The sequence below is a fragment of the Biomphalaria glabrata genome, chromosome 16 (assembly GCF_947242115.1).
Source record: "Biomphalaria glabrata chromosome 16, xgBioGlab47.1, whole genome shotgun sequence".
In the NCBI taxonomy this organism is placed as follows: domain Eukaryota; kingdom Metazoa; phylum Mollusca; class Gastropoda; family Planorbidae; genus Biomphalaria; species Biomphalaria glabrata.
The window spans coordinates 23,529,928-23,547,552 of record NC_074726.1 but is presented as its reverse complement, the minus strand read 5'-3'; the positions used below and the strand labels follow the sequence as shown (position 1 = coordinate 23,547,552).

At 35.0% G+C, this 17,625-nt stretch overlaps 1 protein-coding gene across 6 annotated transcripts in view; it reads right to left on the bottom strand.

Moving 5' to 3' along the window:
• LOC106069995 (low-density lipoprotein receptor-related protein 1-like) overlaps window positions 1-17,625 on the bottom strand; it is a 187,034-nt gene that overhangs the window by 36,490 nt on the left and 132,919 nt on the right. For all 6 annotated transcript variants that reach the window (XM_056014156.1, XM_056014161.1, XM_056014157.1 and 3 more), the window contains 20 exons: window positions 17,245-17,535; window positions 16,412-16,539; window positions 15,579-15,701; window positions 14,580-14,813; window positions 13,796-14,193; window positions 13,156-13,348; window positions 11,753-11,881; window positions 11,075-11,206; window positions 10,697-10,924; window positions 9,750-9,893; window positions 8,763-8,876; window positions 8,024-8,077; window positions 7,748-7,870; window positions 7,406-7,525; window positions 6,107-6,367; window positions 5,092-5,259; window positions 4,231-4,356; window positions 2,461-2,672; window positions 1,182-1,364; window positions 256-408 (listed from right to left, as the gene is read on the bottom strand). In XM_056014156.1, coding sequence (XP_055870131.1) covers window positions 256-408; window positions 1,182-1,364; window positions 2,461-2,672; window positions 4,231-4,356; window positions 5,092-5,259; window positions 6,107-6,367; window positions 7,406-7,525; window positions 7,748-7,870; window positions 8,024-8,077; window positions 8,763-8,876; window positions 9,750-9,893; window positions 10,697-10,924; window positions 11,075-11,206; window positions 11,753-11,881; window positions 13,156-13,348; window positions 13,796-14,193; window positions 14,580-14,813; window positions 15,579-15,701; window positions 16,412-16,539; window positions 17,245-17,535 — 3,514 coding nt within the window. The remainder of the gene's footprint in view (window positions 1-255; window positions 409-1,181; window positions 1,365-2,460; window positions 2,673-4,230; window positions 4,357-5,091; window positions 5,260-6,106; window positions 6,368-7,405; window positions 7,526-7,747; window positions 7,871-8,023; window positions 8,078-8,762; window positions 8,877-9,749; window positions 9,894-10,696; window positions 10,925-11,074; window positions 11,207-11,752; window positions 11,882-13,155; window positions 13,349-13,795; window positions 14,194-14,579; window positions 14,814-15,578; window positions 15,702-16,411; window positions 16,540-17,244; window positions 17,536-17,625) is intronic.

Genomic DNA, 17,625 nt, shown 5'->3' with positions numbered 1-17,625 from the left:
GTCAGGTACCCATTATAATTGGGTGGACTCAGGGGCACCCTGAAAATCCTAACTTCTAAAATCCCAGTCTTCACCAGATTTTAACCCAGGACCCAAGGTTTTGGAGCCACCATGCTTGATATAATACCTAAGTTAATAAATCTAGGTCTAGAAAAGCTTACCTAGTCATACTTATTCGACAAATGTAACACTTCCTAGTTAGTTTGGACTATACTTAATACAAGTTATATATTGGAAATTATGACATGGTGTTACCTTCTCAGTGACATAGTCAATGGTGAGAGCATTAGGCCAGGCTATGCTTTCATTCACAATCTGTATCAGCCCAGTACCATCCATGTTCATGCGGCTGATGTGTGGACTATTGCCCCAGTCAGTGAAGAATAAGTAGCCTTTCTGGGGGAAGACCTGTGAGTAGAAAATACACATGACTGTTTGAGTGAAAAAAAAAAAGTATAGAATCTTTGACAACCCAACTTTTAGTGATAGTGTTTGAAAGTCAAATGACAGTTTTTATTTGATTCTAGTGCTTAGAAAATTTAATAAAATTTATTTTAGCTTTTCAGATAATTTTTTTAATAGTGCTCTTGGTAATTTTGTTTTTTTTTAATTATGAATGAACCATTAGCCTCAAGCAGGATGGCAGGACATGATGGATATAGACTTTAAAATTAGCTACTATTGTGACTACAGTCTAGATCTTAAAATAAAGTACTTATTATATTTGTCTGACACTTTTTTATTAGGGTTCATTATAATAACAAAACGCAAATAAAAACCTTTATTGTACTGAGGGCTCGCAAAGACCTTCCTTCAGGGAACAGTGATAGGTAATAGAAGAAGAGGCAGAAAGCAAAGGAAGACAACATAAATAATGGAAAGGCCTGTCATTGAAAGAGATTCTATCCAAGGCCAAAGACAGAGAGGAATGGAGAAAGATGGTCAGCAAATCATGTGTGGTGCCCCAACAGTTCAAACTATGGGATAGAAGGTGAAGAATAACATATTTATGTTTGGCTGTTTAGGTTAAGCAGGCTACATAATGGGTTTCTTTGTGTTCCCACTATTTGAACTACTTTTATTAATCAATAAAATTACATTGTGACATACAAAAACAGTATCTCTTGTGTTAAATAATTATCTGTCACTTTGGAAACCAAATGGACACAAAATCTATTCACCTCAATTGCCCTTGGTTCTTGCAGCTTTTGTCTTAGTAAGACTTTCCTGTAATCTCCATTGAGCTTAGAGACCTCGATGGTGTCTGTAGTTTTGTCACACCAGTACAGGTTGCGTCCAACCCAATCTACAGCCAGGCCGTCTGGATTCCTGACCGTGTTGTTGTGTAGGGGTTGCTCCTCCCCCTGAGAACAACAAATGCAAGGAATAGGGCTTCAGATATTAACAATTAAAACAAAAAAAGAACTTAAATGTCAATACATCAACACATAGAGTGGTAGAACTTAAATAGACTTCAGGCAGACAATGTCTTTGTCTGCATCAGGGGTGGCTAAAATGCAGATCCAAATTTGAGTCTTCGTCGTCATGTGAAATACTGCACTCATCCTTTATCTTCAGAATCTAAAACAATGCCTGCCTTAATGTGCTTGTGTATTTAGATGATAACTTTAGAGCTTTTCTCACAAGCATAGGTTACTGTTCTAGTCTTGTTAATAATACATAACTTACTGTGTCCTAGGCTTGTTAATAATACATAACTTATATTATAGTCATGTTAATAATGTATAACTTACTTTGTCCTAGGCTTGTTGATAATGTATAACTTACTGTGTCCTAGGCTTGTTAATAATACATAACTTATTGTCCTAGTCTTGTTAATAATGCAAAACTTACTGTCCTAGTCTTGTTAATAATGCACAACTTACTGTCCTAGTCTTGTTAATAATACATAACTTACTGTGTCCTAGGCTTGTTAATAATATATAACTTATAGTCATGTTAATAACGTATAACTTACTTTGTCCTAGGCTTGTTAATAATGTATAACTTACTGTTCTAGACTTGTTAATAATGCACAACTTACTGTCCTAGTCTTGTTAATAATGCACAACTTACTGTCCTAGCCTTGTTAATAATGCACAACTTACTGTCCTAGTCTTGTTAATAATGTACAACTTACTGTCCTAGCCTTGTTAATAATGCACAACTTACTGTCCTAGTCTTGTTAATAATGTAAAACTTACTGTCCTAGTCTTGTTAATAATGCACAACTTACTGTCCTAGCCTTGTTAATAATGCACAACTTACTGTCCTAGTCTTGTTAATAATGTACAACTTACTGTCCTAGCCTTGTTAATAATGCACAACTTACTGTCCTAGTCTTGTTAATAATGTAAAACTTACTGTCCTAGTCTTGTTAATAATGCACAACTTACTGTCCTAGCCTTGTTAATAATGCACAACTTACTGTCCTAGTCTTGTTAATAATGTAAAACTTACTGTCCTAGTCTTGTTAATAAAGTTATATCCCATCCTGGAGATGCTACTCTTATCATTAGTAATGTCTGACCAGTACACCATCTGCTCCTTCCAGTCATAGTCCACAGCTACAGAGTTCCTCAGCTCACTGGTGAAGGTGGTCACATTGTTTTTGCTGGTCCCAATGAGTCTCAAATAGAACCGGTTGGACACCAGCAGTTGAACTTCAATTCCTAGAGAAATAGAGTGACTGGATATGATAAATATCTGTTCAAATTACTTTGAATAAATGAACAACAGGTCACATAAATATGACTTTTTAGGTCTAATACTACAAAAAAAAACTCATTCACATTCACTTCCTTATATTGCACTCTATCCAGAAGAGATGATGAAACTATCCAAAAAAATCAAACAAAGCATTAGGGTTTATTAAAAGAAATTTCTATAAATCAAATAAGAACATAAAACTAAAATGTTATTTAACCTTGGTTAGGCCAATAATAGAATATGCATCCTCTGTTTGGGACCCCTCAACTCAAGAAAAAATTAAGAAACTGGAACAGACACAAAATAGAGCAGTGAGATTCATAGCAAACGAATATTCACATTTGACTAGAGTAACACCTTTAGTTAAATCACTAAATTTAGAAAGCCTTCAGGGCAGAAGACTCAAAAGAAAAGTAGCAATTATACATAAAACATTGAACCATAATCTTCAAATACAAAAACAAAATTTAATAAAACACTCAGAAAGACACAAAGATAGAGGCACATTCCCCATCCCATATGCTAGGACAAATTTGTACAAATACTCCTTCTTCCCTAGTGCTATTAGAGCATGGAATGGGTTGCCTAAGCTAGCCAGGAAAACCAATGACTTGGCAGAATTTAAGTCATTGGTTAATATGCATGACTTAATGCAAGACGCATAGGACGTAATCATCTTTTTTTTTTGAAGTAACGTCTGTATTATATAAGATAAGATAAGAAGAAATGAAGAAACTAATAGTGAATAAAATAAATGCAAAATGGACAAGCTTTCATCCGAATCATGAGAAGGGGGAGATGATGCCTATTATAAGCTATCCTGACAAGATCAACGTCTCCGGACCGGACACAACAGAATGAGACAACATATATATATGGAAGCTCAAAATTGGAACCAGTGAAATCTGCCCATGTGGAATGTCACCAGAGAATGCTGATCATGTCCTTCAAAACTATTCAAGACACTGGCCCCTAAACACCCCAATAGAAAGAAAACTAAATGGAGAGTTCCCTGATTCAGAAACCACTGCACAGTTCAACACTTATATTGGTCTAGTCATCTGAACGGTCCAACATGAAAATGAGAACGAGGAAGAAGAAGACTTCTTTATATGAAAATACTATCTTTTCAAATAAATAAGGAAAATTAAAAATGTGATCTCCAAAGTTTTCCAAGGGCAGCACTACAATGTGCAAAAATAGCAGAGGACAAGAAAACAGAAGTGGCAGAAGAAAAGTGCCAGAGAATAGAATCAAAACCAATGTTACAAGATCCAGCTGAAAAAGCTTGCCCATTATGCAGCCAAACATTCTAGGCTCAGGTAGGTCTATCAAAACAAAAATACCAAATATATAAGCAAATGTTTGTTATGCATGGTTTCAAACATAGCAATGCTCACTTTATTTTGAATACAAATGACTTAAGAGTGTGTAGAGTATAAGATTAGATAAATACTAAATAGTGGAACAGTCAAAGCAAGTACTTTCCTAATCACTTAAGCCAATCAAACTAAAACTAACCGTCAGCCACTGCACAGATCCCATCACTCATCAGTTTGTAATTTTCTGCACAGCTGCACTTGTAGGAGCCCACAGAGTTGGTACAAAAATGACTGCAGGGGTGTAGTGTAGAGCACTCATCAATATCTGGTGGTTGAGATACAGAAAGACGTTTATATCTATATATATAAACGTAAAAGCTACAAGTGAAAAAATCTGTAATAAATCCGTTGCAACATTAACACAGGGTCAGGAAGAACATCTTTGTAAAGACAGGGTTATAGTTTCAGATAATTTAATACCCATATGATTTCAAATATTAAATCTGTCTGTGTATGTGTTGTGTTAGTGTGCATATGGGCTTTAGCGTGTGTGAATGCAACTCACAAAACAATACAGAAATAATCAGTACCGAAGGTTGCAACTTATGTGCTTACCAAAATAACCACATCTATTTATAACTTGGTGGAAAAAAACACAAAATTTATCAAATTACTACATTTGCAGGCCAAATTAATGACAATTTTGCTAAATACCAATTTAAAAAAATAACAACTATCTAGTTGATTCCTTATTAAGTCACTTGAGAAACTTGTAATTATTAATAAATAGAAATAGTTAGATAATGAAAGAAAAAATAAGTTTTTGTTTTGTAAATTTTTGTTTAAAGTGGGGGTAGCAAAAGAATCAGCATAGTCACAGCTGCATCTTTTTTTATTTAACTTTTTACAAATATTTTTTTATTGCCTCTTCTATGAGCCTAGCCCAATCAAAACAGAAAAGAAAGAAAGACAAATATGTAAAAAAGATAAAAGAGAGTGATTGAAAGAAAAAAAGAGGGAGAACACTAGAAACATGTAAGTAACAAAGTTGACCACTAACCAACACACTTCCTGTTTTGCATTCTCTGGCTGTTATTGGCCTGGGTAGTCAAATTCTCTGGCAGATCTTGAAACTGGAAGCCAGGATAACATCTGCATTCGTAACCAATTTTTTTATCTATGCAGTTCTGGCTGCACACTGGTCTCTTGGACTTGCATTCATCAATGCCTACATTAAAAATACAAGCAAAAATAAAAATAATAATAAGCTTTGTAAAAACCAACATTAAACTTCTCAATATCTGAACATTATAGTAAACATACAGTACATTAATCTATACAGCTTACTAGCTTTGTACCATAAACAAAAGGCTCATCAGAAGAATGATGATTGTATTACCTTCAGTGAAGTCCAGTAGGGCGTCGGTGCCATAGGCGCCATTATCCCCTTGGTGGTTAGAAAGGCTTTTATACAACTACCAGGCCTGGACATGGGGCTATTCACCCCTGTCATGTCTGAGGGCTCTCAACGGTAGACGGTCATATCGGTTGACTGGGCCAGACCGGGCCGTGCCATGTACACACCGCTCCGTCCCCGTTCCTGGGCCCCACTCGCTACAAGTGGCAGAGAACAGAGCTGACTGCGGGGAGCTAGTCTCATATTCCTTTTCTGTAACCGCCACTGTTCCGTGCAGGGACGGCCACTCCAGCCATGGGTCTCTGATGACGGCCCCCTTTGTGGAACGGCATGGCTGACTTTTTGGACTGGTGTGCGGGCTACTTGTTCCATCCCTACCTCCAGTGAGATAAAAAAGACAAAAGCTCACCCAGGAGTTCCGCAAGGGCCTGATTCGCTGCTCGTTCTTAGCCTATCTAGGTCCACCCCTGGACGTTTCCACTGGAGGCGCCACGCTGAGGCGACGGTTAGCTGGAATCCTCCAGGATTGTATTACCAGAAATCTTAGGCTTGTAAGAAGAATGGTCAGCCAACTGGTCATAGAAGGCTAGAATGGTCAGTCTACTTACCCCAAACAGAAGCTGAGAAGGCTATCCTAAAGAATGGTCAGTCTACTTACCACAAACAGAAGGCTCATCAGAGTGATCTCCACAGTCATCATTCCCATTACACAGTAGCGATTCATTGACGCACAGCCTGTTGTTACACTGGAAGTGATGCAGAGGGCAGGGTCCAGAATCCTCATTTGACATGGGGCAGTCTTCTTCATCAGAGCGGTCAGTACAATCTGCGTGGCCATTGCAGCGCTTGTTGGCCTCAATACAGACGAGATCACGCACACAGAGGAACTCTTCCTCAGTGCAATGGCCATGGTATTTAGCTTTGAAAAGTAAACAGAAGGACTATGAGTCAATTGTACGTTATTATATAAATATTTTAAATATATTATAAATATTAATATTGTGACTACCTTTGTATTGTTAGGATGGATATTTGATAGCAATTTGTGTAGTAAATAGATTAGACAGGAAATACGACATGTTTAGAGACGCTAGAAAGAGTGACAATAGAGACATTTAGAGTAGAAGACTCAACAACCATTTCCCTTGTAAATTAACATTTTAAAGGTTTAATAAAGCGTTTTACAGTTCTTTAACAAGTGACTGAAAAGCTGAGCAGTTGTGCAGACTCGCATGTGTGTTTTAAATCTTGATTGCAACACAACAGCTGTCTAATTCCTAATTTTATCTTTTGGTCCCAAGATTACAACACATATTGCTACCAAATATGTTTCCTAACAGTAAAACATTGTAAAAAAAAAACATGGATGAAACAGATATATAGTGAAAAGATGTGTAGATAAAGCCTAAAGGAAAATAACCTCTGAACAGGTTCAAAACTATATTAACAGTAGAATAACTGTTCTCCAGATTGACTTAAGAATTCAGCCTATAGTAGAAGTGTAGAGTAAGTCACAAAGAAGCAGAGTGTCATGTGGCCAGCACAATAATTTACTTTCCCCAACTAAAGCCAGGTACCATTGGAAGATTGACTCAGGGGCACCCTAAAAATCTCAAAATTAAAAATCACAGTCTTCACCAAGATTTGTACCCAGGACCATAGGTGATTCGGAAGCCATCATGCCCCCAAGAGAAGGAGCTAATGTTTTCTAGAAGGTTTAACCGTTTCAATGACATTACTAAAATTGGCATGTCTCATAAGTGGCAAAAAGGGAAGCATAAAACTTGTTTATTTCATGCTGTTCAATCTGTGTTTAATAGAGTTTAATTTACATATTGACATATGTTACTGATGTAAATGGCAAACATTTGACATTAAAACTAATGAAAAATTATTTGATGTTTTTTCTTTTCAGTTTGCAAAATAACAAAAAGAACAACAACATAAAAACACTCACAGCAGAATGGAGACTCGTCAGAGTTATCCCCACAGTCATTGTCCCCATCACAATAATACTTCTGGTCAATACATCTGTGATTCAAACACTGGAACTGTACTTTAGTGCACTCTTCATGGTCTGGAGCCATACAACAAGGTGTTACATATATAAGTACTAGGGTTTTTCCATTTTTAATAGAACATACATTGGTTTAATAATATTTTTTAAAAAGAAAATAAAGCAAAAATATAATCTACCATAACACCTTTTTTGGTGTCAGCAAAAAAAAATTTTTTCCCTTTACACCAAGCAAGATTTTTACTGGCTTTAAGAATTTTATAAAAAGAATAGTGGACTTACGACAGTCTGTTCTTCCAGCCACCTTTTCATCCTCTCCTTCAGAGCAGTCATCATCACCATCACAGACCCACTCCTTGGCAATACACCGGCCATCATTACACCTGAACTGGTACTCTTTACAGCCTGATATTAATTAGCAAAGGTAACAAACAATAAAAAATGTAAAAATCAAATAAAAAATACTGAATGCATATCTTTTAATTATCTCTCTATCTCTACATATATAGATATATATATATATAAAATATATATGATATAAAAAAAAAATGATCCTACATTTTTGCTCATCATTTCCTTCTGGGCAGCCTTCTTCCCCATCACAAATACAAGCTGAAAGAAAAAAAAAAGGTAGAGAAGTTTACAAAATGAAATGATTCTATTGCAGGGCTACAGAATGTACAGGCAAAGCAGATTTAAAATAAATAAAGTAGATCTGTTGTGCAGATGGAGAACATTCTTAGATTTAAGAGCATAGAAAGGACAGTGTAAGCAGTTCCTCTAAGAGGGAAAGAAAGAAATTAACCACCATGGTGGGACGTTGGTAGCTTACGAAGCATGGGGAAAATCCACTGCCATGGTAAAACAATTTATAGTAGTACAAATTGACAAAGATAAGCAAGTCAATAAATTTTTTGATAAAAAAAAAAAAAAAAAAAGCAAATGTATTACTTTAGAAACATACTTTAATATTTTATCATATACATTTTGACACCATAAAATATGCATCCGAAAATACAAATGAGAAAAATAAAAAAATAAAAATAAAATTACTAATTGATAAACTATGCAATATTTATATTGTAAATTAGGTCAAAGAGTTTTTATATTTCATATTTTGATGGGTAAACTATTCATCTTATGGAAAAAAAACTATATGCTTTTACCAAAATGCAGTTTATGAAAAGTCATGAAATTTTACAATTAAATTTTTTCTTCTCTTCATAAATTAAAAATATTCCAGAATTCTAGAAAAAATTTTTTATAGTCATTAGGTTAAAAGAACTAGATATCTTACAGCAATTCTTCTCATCAGATCCATCCCCACAGTCAATTTCTCCATCACATTTCCACTGGGGCAGGATACAGTGTCCATCACTGCAGACAAAGTTAGAGGAGCAGCCAGCTTGAGCTGACAGAGAAACAAAGAAACAAGTAATTATAGTAAAAATGTTATTTTTTATGTCTACAGAAAAGAAGTCACATTAGATAAATTTCATACTGCAATTACTAACAATAATTTTGCCTTAAAAGATCCATAAGAAATGTAAAATAATCCTTCACTAATAAAAAAACTTACAAGCCTATTTTTCATAAATTACAAAGATAATTAAATTTATATAGTGCTATTAACAAACATAATATAAGATCAAGGTGCTATGAAACAGATATAAAGTACTGGGATTAAAATAGCAAACTAATCTAGAGTTTTCAGTAGGTCTTAATTTTCTTCTTAAATGTAGTGAAGTATATGGTTTGTCTAAGCTCAAAGATATAACAAATATTTTCCAATTAACCTCAAATTATTGTTTGTATTATAAATTTGATATCATTCTATGTTGTTAGCCCTGCTTTGTGGTTCTTTTGTGTATAGGGATATTGGAACTTAATACTGTGTGCTAGTCTGGAGTGCTAATACATTAAAGGTTTATTATGAAAACAAATTTCAACTTATTCTATATCTTAATATGGACATTAAAATTTTATATAAAAAGTAAAGTTTCCCTTGCAGACCTTGTGATCTATGGGGCAGATGATGTAAAGGTCACATGTTTCTGTGGCCCCCAGTTAATGGGAGTGTCATGTGGCCAGCACAATGACCAACCACCAACTAATTTCAGGTACCCATTAAAGCTGGGTGGACTCAGAGCGCCCTAGAAATCCTGAATCAGTCTTCACAGAGATTCAAATCTGGAAGCCAAGCATTTTACCATTCAGCCACCCCACCTCCAAATTTTATAGAAGTACTCTTTTTGCTCCATTCTGTAGACACTCAGAAACTTACATATTTTGGGTTTACAGTTGGCCTCATCACTGTTGTCCCAGCAGTCATTAGAGCCATCACAGATCCAGCCAGGCAGAATACACATAGAGGTGCCATTGCAAGGCACCAGGTCAGAGTTGCCCAGCATTTCTGAACAGGTTTTGTCTGGGAATAGACGAAGATATACTAGATACAATCTCTGTGAACAGTTATCTACCTTATTTGAACTATTTGCCTTTTTTTTATAACACGTTTAACCATTACAGTAGATATAAATTCACATCTAAAGCTTAGAACTACTCACAATTTTTGACAAGGCAGGGAAGACAATTTGAAATTTAAAAAAACAAACAACTATTGTCTTGAAAGATGAATTTTATGTTATTTTAAAAACATAGTCAAATTAGACAGATATGGATAGAAACTGACCAATCAAAACTATAGTTGATTGTCACATCCTAAAGAAGACAAACCTAATTTAGGTCTAGTGCTAATATGTATAGAGGTATGCTTTGGTTAAGAGAGCTTATTAGGGACAGAGATTGACAAAAGGTGAAGGTGTGTTAGAGAAAGAGGTAGAAGTGGATTAGAAATGACAAATGGAGATTATAAAAAATTACAAAATTTAAAACAGCATTGCATTTCTACCAAGCCAATAATAGGCCAATAGTTTAACGCAAAAGATTCAATGTGAGATTTGTTTTTCGAGACTACAAGGAGACTTTCTATTTGAATCGCCATGTATGGCATCTACGATGTCATTTAGAACTAAAAGAACACAAAAGCAACACTTCAGATTGCCAGATCGCTCATTTTCGTCATTAAAAAATAAGTTTGGGTAAATATTTTTCGTTAATATATTATTCCTCCAAGCAAGGTTGTCACCTGGTACTGCTCTTAATTAGAGTAAATTTACATCTAGGACATTTCGTTAGGAATGAACAATGAATTATTAATTATTAACTCACTGCATCCCAGCTCATCAGACAAGTCTGGACAGTCTCCATCAAAATCACATCTGTATTTAGCTTGGATACACATGCCGTCACTGCAGCGGAACTCATTCTCATTGCAGGCACAGTTGAGCTCGTCTGAGCCATCCTCACAGTCACTGTGGCCATCACAGAGTTTGGTGGTCTTAACACACCTAGTGCTATTCTGACACTGGTAGAAGTGTGCTGGACACTTCCTCTTACCTAGTTATAACATACAAAACACATAAATTGCACATTTAAATTTTTTCTTTTGTGATACTTTATTCTCAAAAGTGCGGACCAGCTTTTTATCCCTCATTCTTGAGTATATTCCTAAATAACTATACCACACAAGAGAAAGATGAAACTTACTGCAAAACTCCTGCGACTCATCACTTGCATCATAGCAGTCGGATATGGCATTACAAGTCCTTTCATACTGGATACAGGAGCTGCCATCTTCACAGACAAAGTCATCATTGGCGCAGTTCTGCACAGACTCCGCTAAAAACAAATTTTATATTCTCAAGATATGCGCAAGTTTCGCACTGCTAATGTAAAAGATTAAGACTACAAAGTCCATAAGGCATAGCAGAGTTAAAGTGCTTAGGGTTAGAAATGGTGGAGTAAGAACAACATCAAAAAGACTCTATTAATAAACAGGTATTAAGTACTCTGGAGAAAAATAGTGTCCACTTATTAAGAATTTTCTTGAATTCTGACTCCAAAACATTGTCTCCCCAAGGATCTAAACCCAGGATTTCAGCTCGACAGCAGTGAACTCTAGCACTAAGTCATCACATTCCTTTTTTTTTAAAAACAAATTTGTAGCATACAGCATGTCACTAAGTCAAACCTTTTATTTTGTAGCTTAAAGTAGCTTCTGTTTTTTTCATTAACAAATCTTTTTTTTTTTTTTTGTCATTTTACTCAAGAACAATACTAATCTATCTATACTAAATAATGTAAAGACTTATAGATAATTATATTTGTCAATTTTAAATAATCTGAACTCAGGAAATATCAATGTATAATAAGAGAATAGCTTACAGACACATCTTTTCCCATCTGGAAGAAGTTTTTTGCGTTCTCCACATTGACAAGTGGCATCACCTCTCTCATTCACTATACAAATGTCAGAGCAACCAAACGAATTCTCATAGCATGGGTTCAATTTACCTACACAAGGATGAATCAGGACATTTTACAAGAATGTTGTGGGTTTTTTTTTCTCTATTTATCAAAATATGCTAACAATCAATTAATTAAACTTGAATAAAGGTATCATTTTACCATTAACAATGAACTATATTACCAATGCTACCAAATTCATGTAAGCATGCTGATGAACTTTTTAGCCAAAACACATGCAAGTCATCATGTTAGTTCATTAGTTATTCTTTTAAAGAAATACAATTACATGATCTAGATCTGATGAGGCCTTACCAATTGAAAAGTGTTTTCTTTTAAAAGAACAATTAAAATGTATCCATTTCATTGTGCAGTTTTCCTAGTTCTAAAAACTACAGTGCTCTAATCTATTTTTCTTTTATTACAACTGAGATAATACTGTTTTGTCAACAATCAATGGAAGGGCAGCCAATCTGTATCATTTCTAATGCTTATGAAAGATGAGATTGTAATTCTCTGGCTGTATAAATTCTCAAATGCATAACACTGAAAATCCTTCTATGATTGTTGACAAATACAATTTATACAATAGGGCATTGTTTCCCAAATTGTACCCCCAGGGTTACAGCAAAAAATTGGAATGAGTGTGTATTGCACCTCATTAGCTATGCTGATTTTGACCCATCATTAAGTACAGCTAATAAATTAAAATAAATTATTGATAAGTTTTAATTCACCTTCTTTAATATTATTTTATTTTATATTTATACAAAGTACCGGCATTATTTTACATCTTCAGACTAAATTTTACAAAGATCAAGTAATGAATAAGGATGTTTTTCAAAAACATTCTTTTTTTTTTCCGAAGCACACAAAATAAGCCCACTTCAGGATGAGTCTTAAAAATAAACCTAAGGTGTGTACTTTAACACTATTCTGGTTACAAATGCAACATGTGAATCGGTTTGAACAGAAAAAAATTGGAAATACATCTTGGCTTTTCCAACTCCATATTTATGTGAAATTGTTTTTTCAGCATTTGTAGACATTAAGTCGAAAAAAGGAACAAACTATTTGACGTGGAACAGCATCTCAGATTAAAATTAACAACCAGTGAGCCAAATTCTATGAATTATCTCAAGACAAACAATTTTATCCATCTCATGTTTGGGAAACACTACAATAAGGGACCGAGTCTGCTGAAAATATGATGATAAATTAAAGAAATAATAAAGCCAACACAACAACGGCATTAACAAAGAGGAACTACTCCATAAACATTGAGTTTGATGACAGCTAACATAAACAATATGGCAACTTACAGTCATCAGTGTCATTAGCCACTGCGATAATTCCCATCGGCTGACGAGGGATGTTCTGCTTGAGCCAGGTCACTCGGGAGCCATCATACTTATTGGCTCTGATGACAGCTCTTAGCAGCCAGTCAGTCCAGTACAGGAAGTCTCCATACACAGCAAGGCCAAATGAGTGTTGGGGTATAGATGTGACTATCACCTGTACAAGTGTTAGCAAGAAGAATCCTAAAACTGATACTACTTATCTTACAGCCTTACAACTAGATCTAGATTCAATTTTTATCCATGGTAAAAAATTGTGTTGCAAAAACAAAACTTGATAAAAAAAATAAATTAAAAAAAACACTACTTTATGGATCTCTCCATAGAAAAAGAACAAAACTAAACAAAAATCCTTAAAAATCTTTCTACCTAAAAACCCAGTTTAATGTTTACTGGGAATTGGAACAGCAGAGAAAAAATACAGCTTTATGGATAATGTGACAATCTCAAATGCTTAAAACATTAAGTATTGAACAGCAGCCCAAATCTAACTAATGTCTAGCCAATTCACAAATAGTGTATTTTTCTTACATAAAACTTAAATCAATTCTGCTTTAATAAAAACCAATTAAAAAAAAAAAAAGGCTCATCACAAAACACTTACTATCCTATTGCTCCCATCAAAGTCACATCTTTCTATCTTGTCCAGTCTTGCATCTGACCAATACAACTTCAAAGCTTTGTGGTCAATGGTCAGCCCATTGGGAGTCCGAATTCTGTCAGTGATAATGGACTGCGTGCTGTTGGTCTTACCCTCGCTGTCATAGGCTGCAGCCTGAATGGATGGCCGGCGGTCACTCCAGTTGGTCCAAAAGACCCTCCTTATGCACGAGTTAATTACAATATCTCTGGGATGATCAAGGGCCTCAAGCTGAAAGAAGACCTCATTCTTAGGCTTGTTTCCATGGAAGGAAATTCTGTTAATGTTAGACCCAGAGTAACTGGTCCAATACAGATGCTGCTGTAGTGGATCAAATGCCAAACCTTCAGCAGAACCAATACCTGGAAAAGTCAGCAAACTAATTATTAAGATATGCAGAAACTCAACAGAAAAGTCATTAATACTAGGCACAAATAGGCCAAAAAAAATAAAACAATCCTTATTTTATTTTAACTCAAACTTGGAATAAGTTGCTTAGTAACCCGAAGAATTTAAAAAAAAAATTAAATCTCTACATAATATTTTCATATTATAATATTAACTTACTGGTAGCACTAATATGTAATGCTCTTCTTTACACATAGAATATGCATACATTTACAATTTTTAATTATAATAAAATTTTTAAAAATCCATTTCAACATAGCCCTCTCTCCAAGTAAGAAGGTAAGAAGTAAGAAGGTTTATATGGTTTCAAAGGGAGATTACTTCATGAAGGTACCCTCACCTTCAAGAATGAGTGTGAATCCTGTGCCATTGAAGAACACAGACTGGATGTTGCCCTGCTGGATGTCACTGAAGAAAATTCTTTGTGTTGCATAATCAAAAGCCAGTCCTATCACATTCTTCATGTGTGTGTCATTCTGAATGGTCTGCCGAGGGGCATTCTGGTCAGTGCTGTTGGCCAAGACCAAGCTCTTCAAAGCGTTTATCTCAGAGTACAATAAGAATGAGTCATATTCTGAAAAAAAGATAATAGACCCACAGCCTTAAAATTTACAGAGGTCATCTAGAGTATCTAGAAGTCAAGCTAAAATATGAAAATAGGATAATAGACCCACAGCCTTAAAAATTTACAGAGGTCATCTAGAGTATCTAGAAAACAAGCTAAAATATGAAAAAAAGTTCATTTATAACAAAATGTATTTGACAATACAAATTATGACAAAGACAATAAACCAAGTAAGGCATAAAGAAAGGGAATGGAAAGGGGTTAAAAATTTGGAAGATGGCTGGATTTCAAATATAAAATTTTAGGATACCTGAAATAAGAAAAGAACATTTGAATAATGTCATTGGTTTGGGTTCTAACTCAACAATTAAAAGCCCCACAATTCAAAAGGCCAACCCTGCTGAGGAGTATATACTACATTAACCATGTCAAGAATTTGATACCCAGAGACACATGGGCAGGCTCCTATAGATCAGAAGTAATAGGGCCATTTGCATACAGTACCAGTCATAAGTATTAATAATATACAGACTATTCATACACAACAGTGATGCCCAACCTCACTTGTTTTTGGAAAAAGGGGAAGTGGATTTTCTACACTTTGTGCCATGTATCAGTGGGCCAGATGCAACCACTTTGCTGGCCAGATGGGCCGTATTTTGGGCATCACTGATACACACAAATACACTGTTAACTTTTCATCATAAATCTGCAGAGCCACAGATAAACAGATACACATCTCAAACAAAAACAAAAAACCTGTTGTAAAACTACCTGTACAGTTTTTGCCATTGTTCATCAGTTTACCATGTGAGCAAGCGCAGGTGAAGTTTTTACCACCCCTGAACAAGCACAGTTCCTCACAGCCACCATTTCTGAACCCACAAGGATTTGAACCTGGAGGTTGAAAGTAAGCAGCTTTAGATAAGAGGACAAAAAAATGAAAAAAAAAATTTAAATGCATAATGGCTAAAATTTCAGCTCAACACTATTTAAGAAAAAAATCTTATTATCAGGCTTCATCTCAGACTGGTGCTGATATTTGTGGGATACATTCACAATATAGACAATAAATGTTGCAAATTTCAAAAGAAAACTGAAAGGAGGTCTTGGTGTTTTTTGTTTGTTTTTTTTTCTAATTAAACACATAAAAATTGATTTTTAATTATTTTTTTTTAAATATCAAATTTTATATTTGTGCAAAACATTGAACAAGGAAACTTGATAAAAACTTTCTGCATTATGACATTGCTCTAAAAACAACAAACAGAAACATTCTTATATGTAATTTTGCCATTCAAATTCTATTAAAATCTACTGTATCTATTATGTGTAAAGATGTTCTCCAAAGCAGGATTAGAAAGTGTTCAATAATATGGGTACTTGATAATTAATATGAAAAAGTAATAAATTAACACTTTAAAAAAAAATACTAAATATAAAGTCTACATACTTAGACTCAAGTTTGAAGGACCTACCAGATACTAAGACTTCAAGCTTGCAGGTCCTACCAGTTACTTAGACTCAAGCTAGTAGGACCTACCAGATACTTAGACACAAGCTTGTAGGACCTATGAAATACTTAGACTCAAGCTTGTAGGACATACCAGATTGTACCCTGATGTCAAACACCTTGATGTCCTTCAACTTGGTGATGTTAGACTTTAAGACATTGTAGTCTTTACCAGTGTTGGAAGTTTTGTTGATGAACTTGATGGAGCCTTGAAGGTCAGTGCTAGAAAAATGCAATAACAGACATTACTATCATAATCAGATAATTTTAGTTACCTTACAATTAGTGTCACGTAAATCATGACTTATGGAACAAAATTCCTCTTAGCCATTGTACAACTCTAAGCCAAAGCACAACTCTAAGCTATAGTACAACTCTCAGCCATAGTATACATTGGGCTATGTCCACCAATTTACTGTTTATGCCTTGCTAAGAAATTATGTGGTCAGTATTAACACTCAATAATTTACATTAAAAGTAAACACACTGGCTGGCAAAAAGGAGGAACTCCTCTATACTGTGAAGAGAGAAAAGCCGAGCTCGGTCATATTGTAAGACAAGAAACGCTGTCAAGAGTCATCCTTCAAATTACAGTGGAGGGAGTATGAAGAAAGTTTTGTCAAAAGAAAAGCTGGATGGATAACATAAAAGAATGGACCAGCCTCTTTTGTGACATCCTGCCTAGACCACCTGCTGATAGAAAAAAGTGGAGGGATTTGGTTACGAGATCTCTCGCATCACCCCTACAACAAATGTCAATGGGCAGGTGAGATGAGAAAAGATATCAGTTGCTAATGATCGCACAAAGACTAAATTCCAGTATTATTTTAATATTTTGTAGCATCTTCTTCAAGGTACCAGATATAAGAAAGATGTTTAACTATAATAATGTAAACAGATTTTACAAGAAAGTCAAAGGATACTTACATATCTGCCCAATAAAGTTTCTCTCTGTGGACTGCAAGACTACTGCAGTCAGTCAGGTTGGTGGTGACAACTAAAGATCTGACCCCACTCTCAGTAACCTTTTCAATGACATCACGATCTTTGTCACACCAGTAAAGGTCCCCTGTTTCATAGTCAAGTGCTAGGCCAGTAGGCCCTTTAATCTGTCTGTCTGTAGAATTCATAGAATTCACAAAGTCTATCCTGCCTGAGCCATCCAGTCGAGCTCTTACGATTCTCGGGTCTTTCACCCCATTGACAAAATACAGAAATCTAAAATTATAGAATTTATTGATGAAATTTTCCTATAGAGACTTTATGGATTGACAAGGTAAAGCTAATCTATTTCTGTAACTTAAAGAA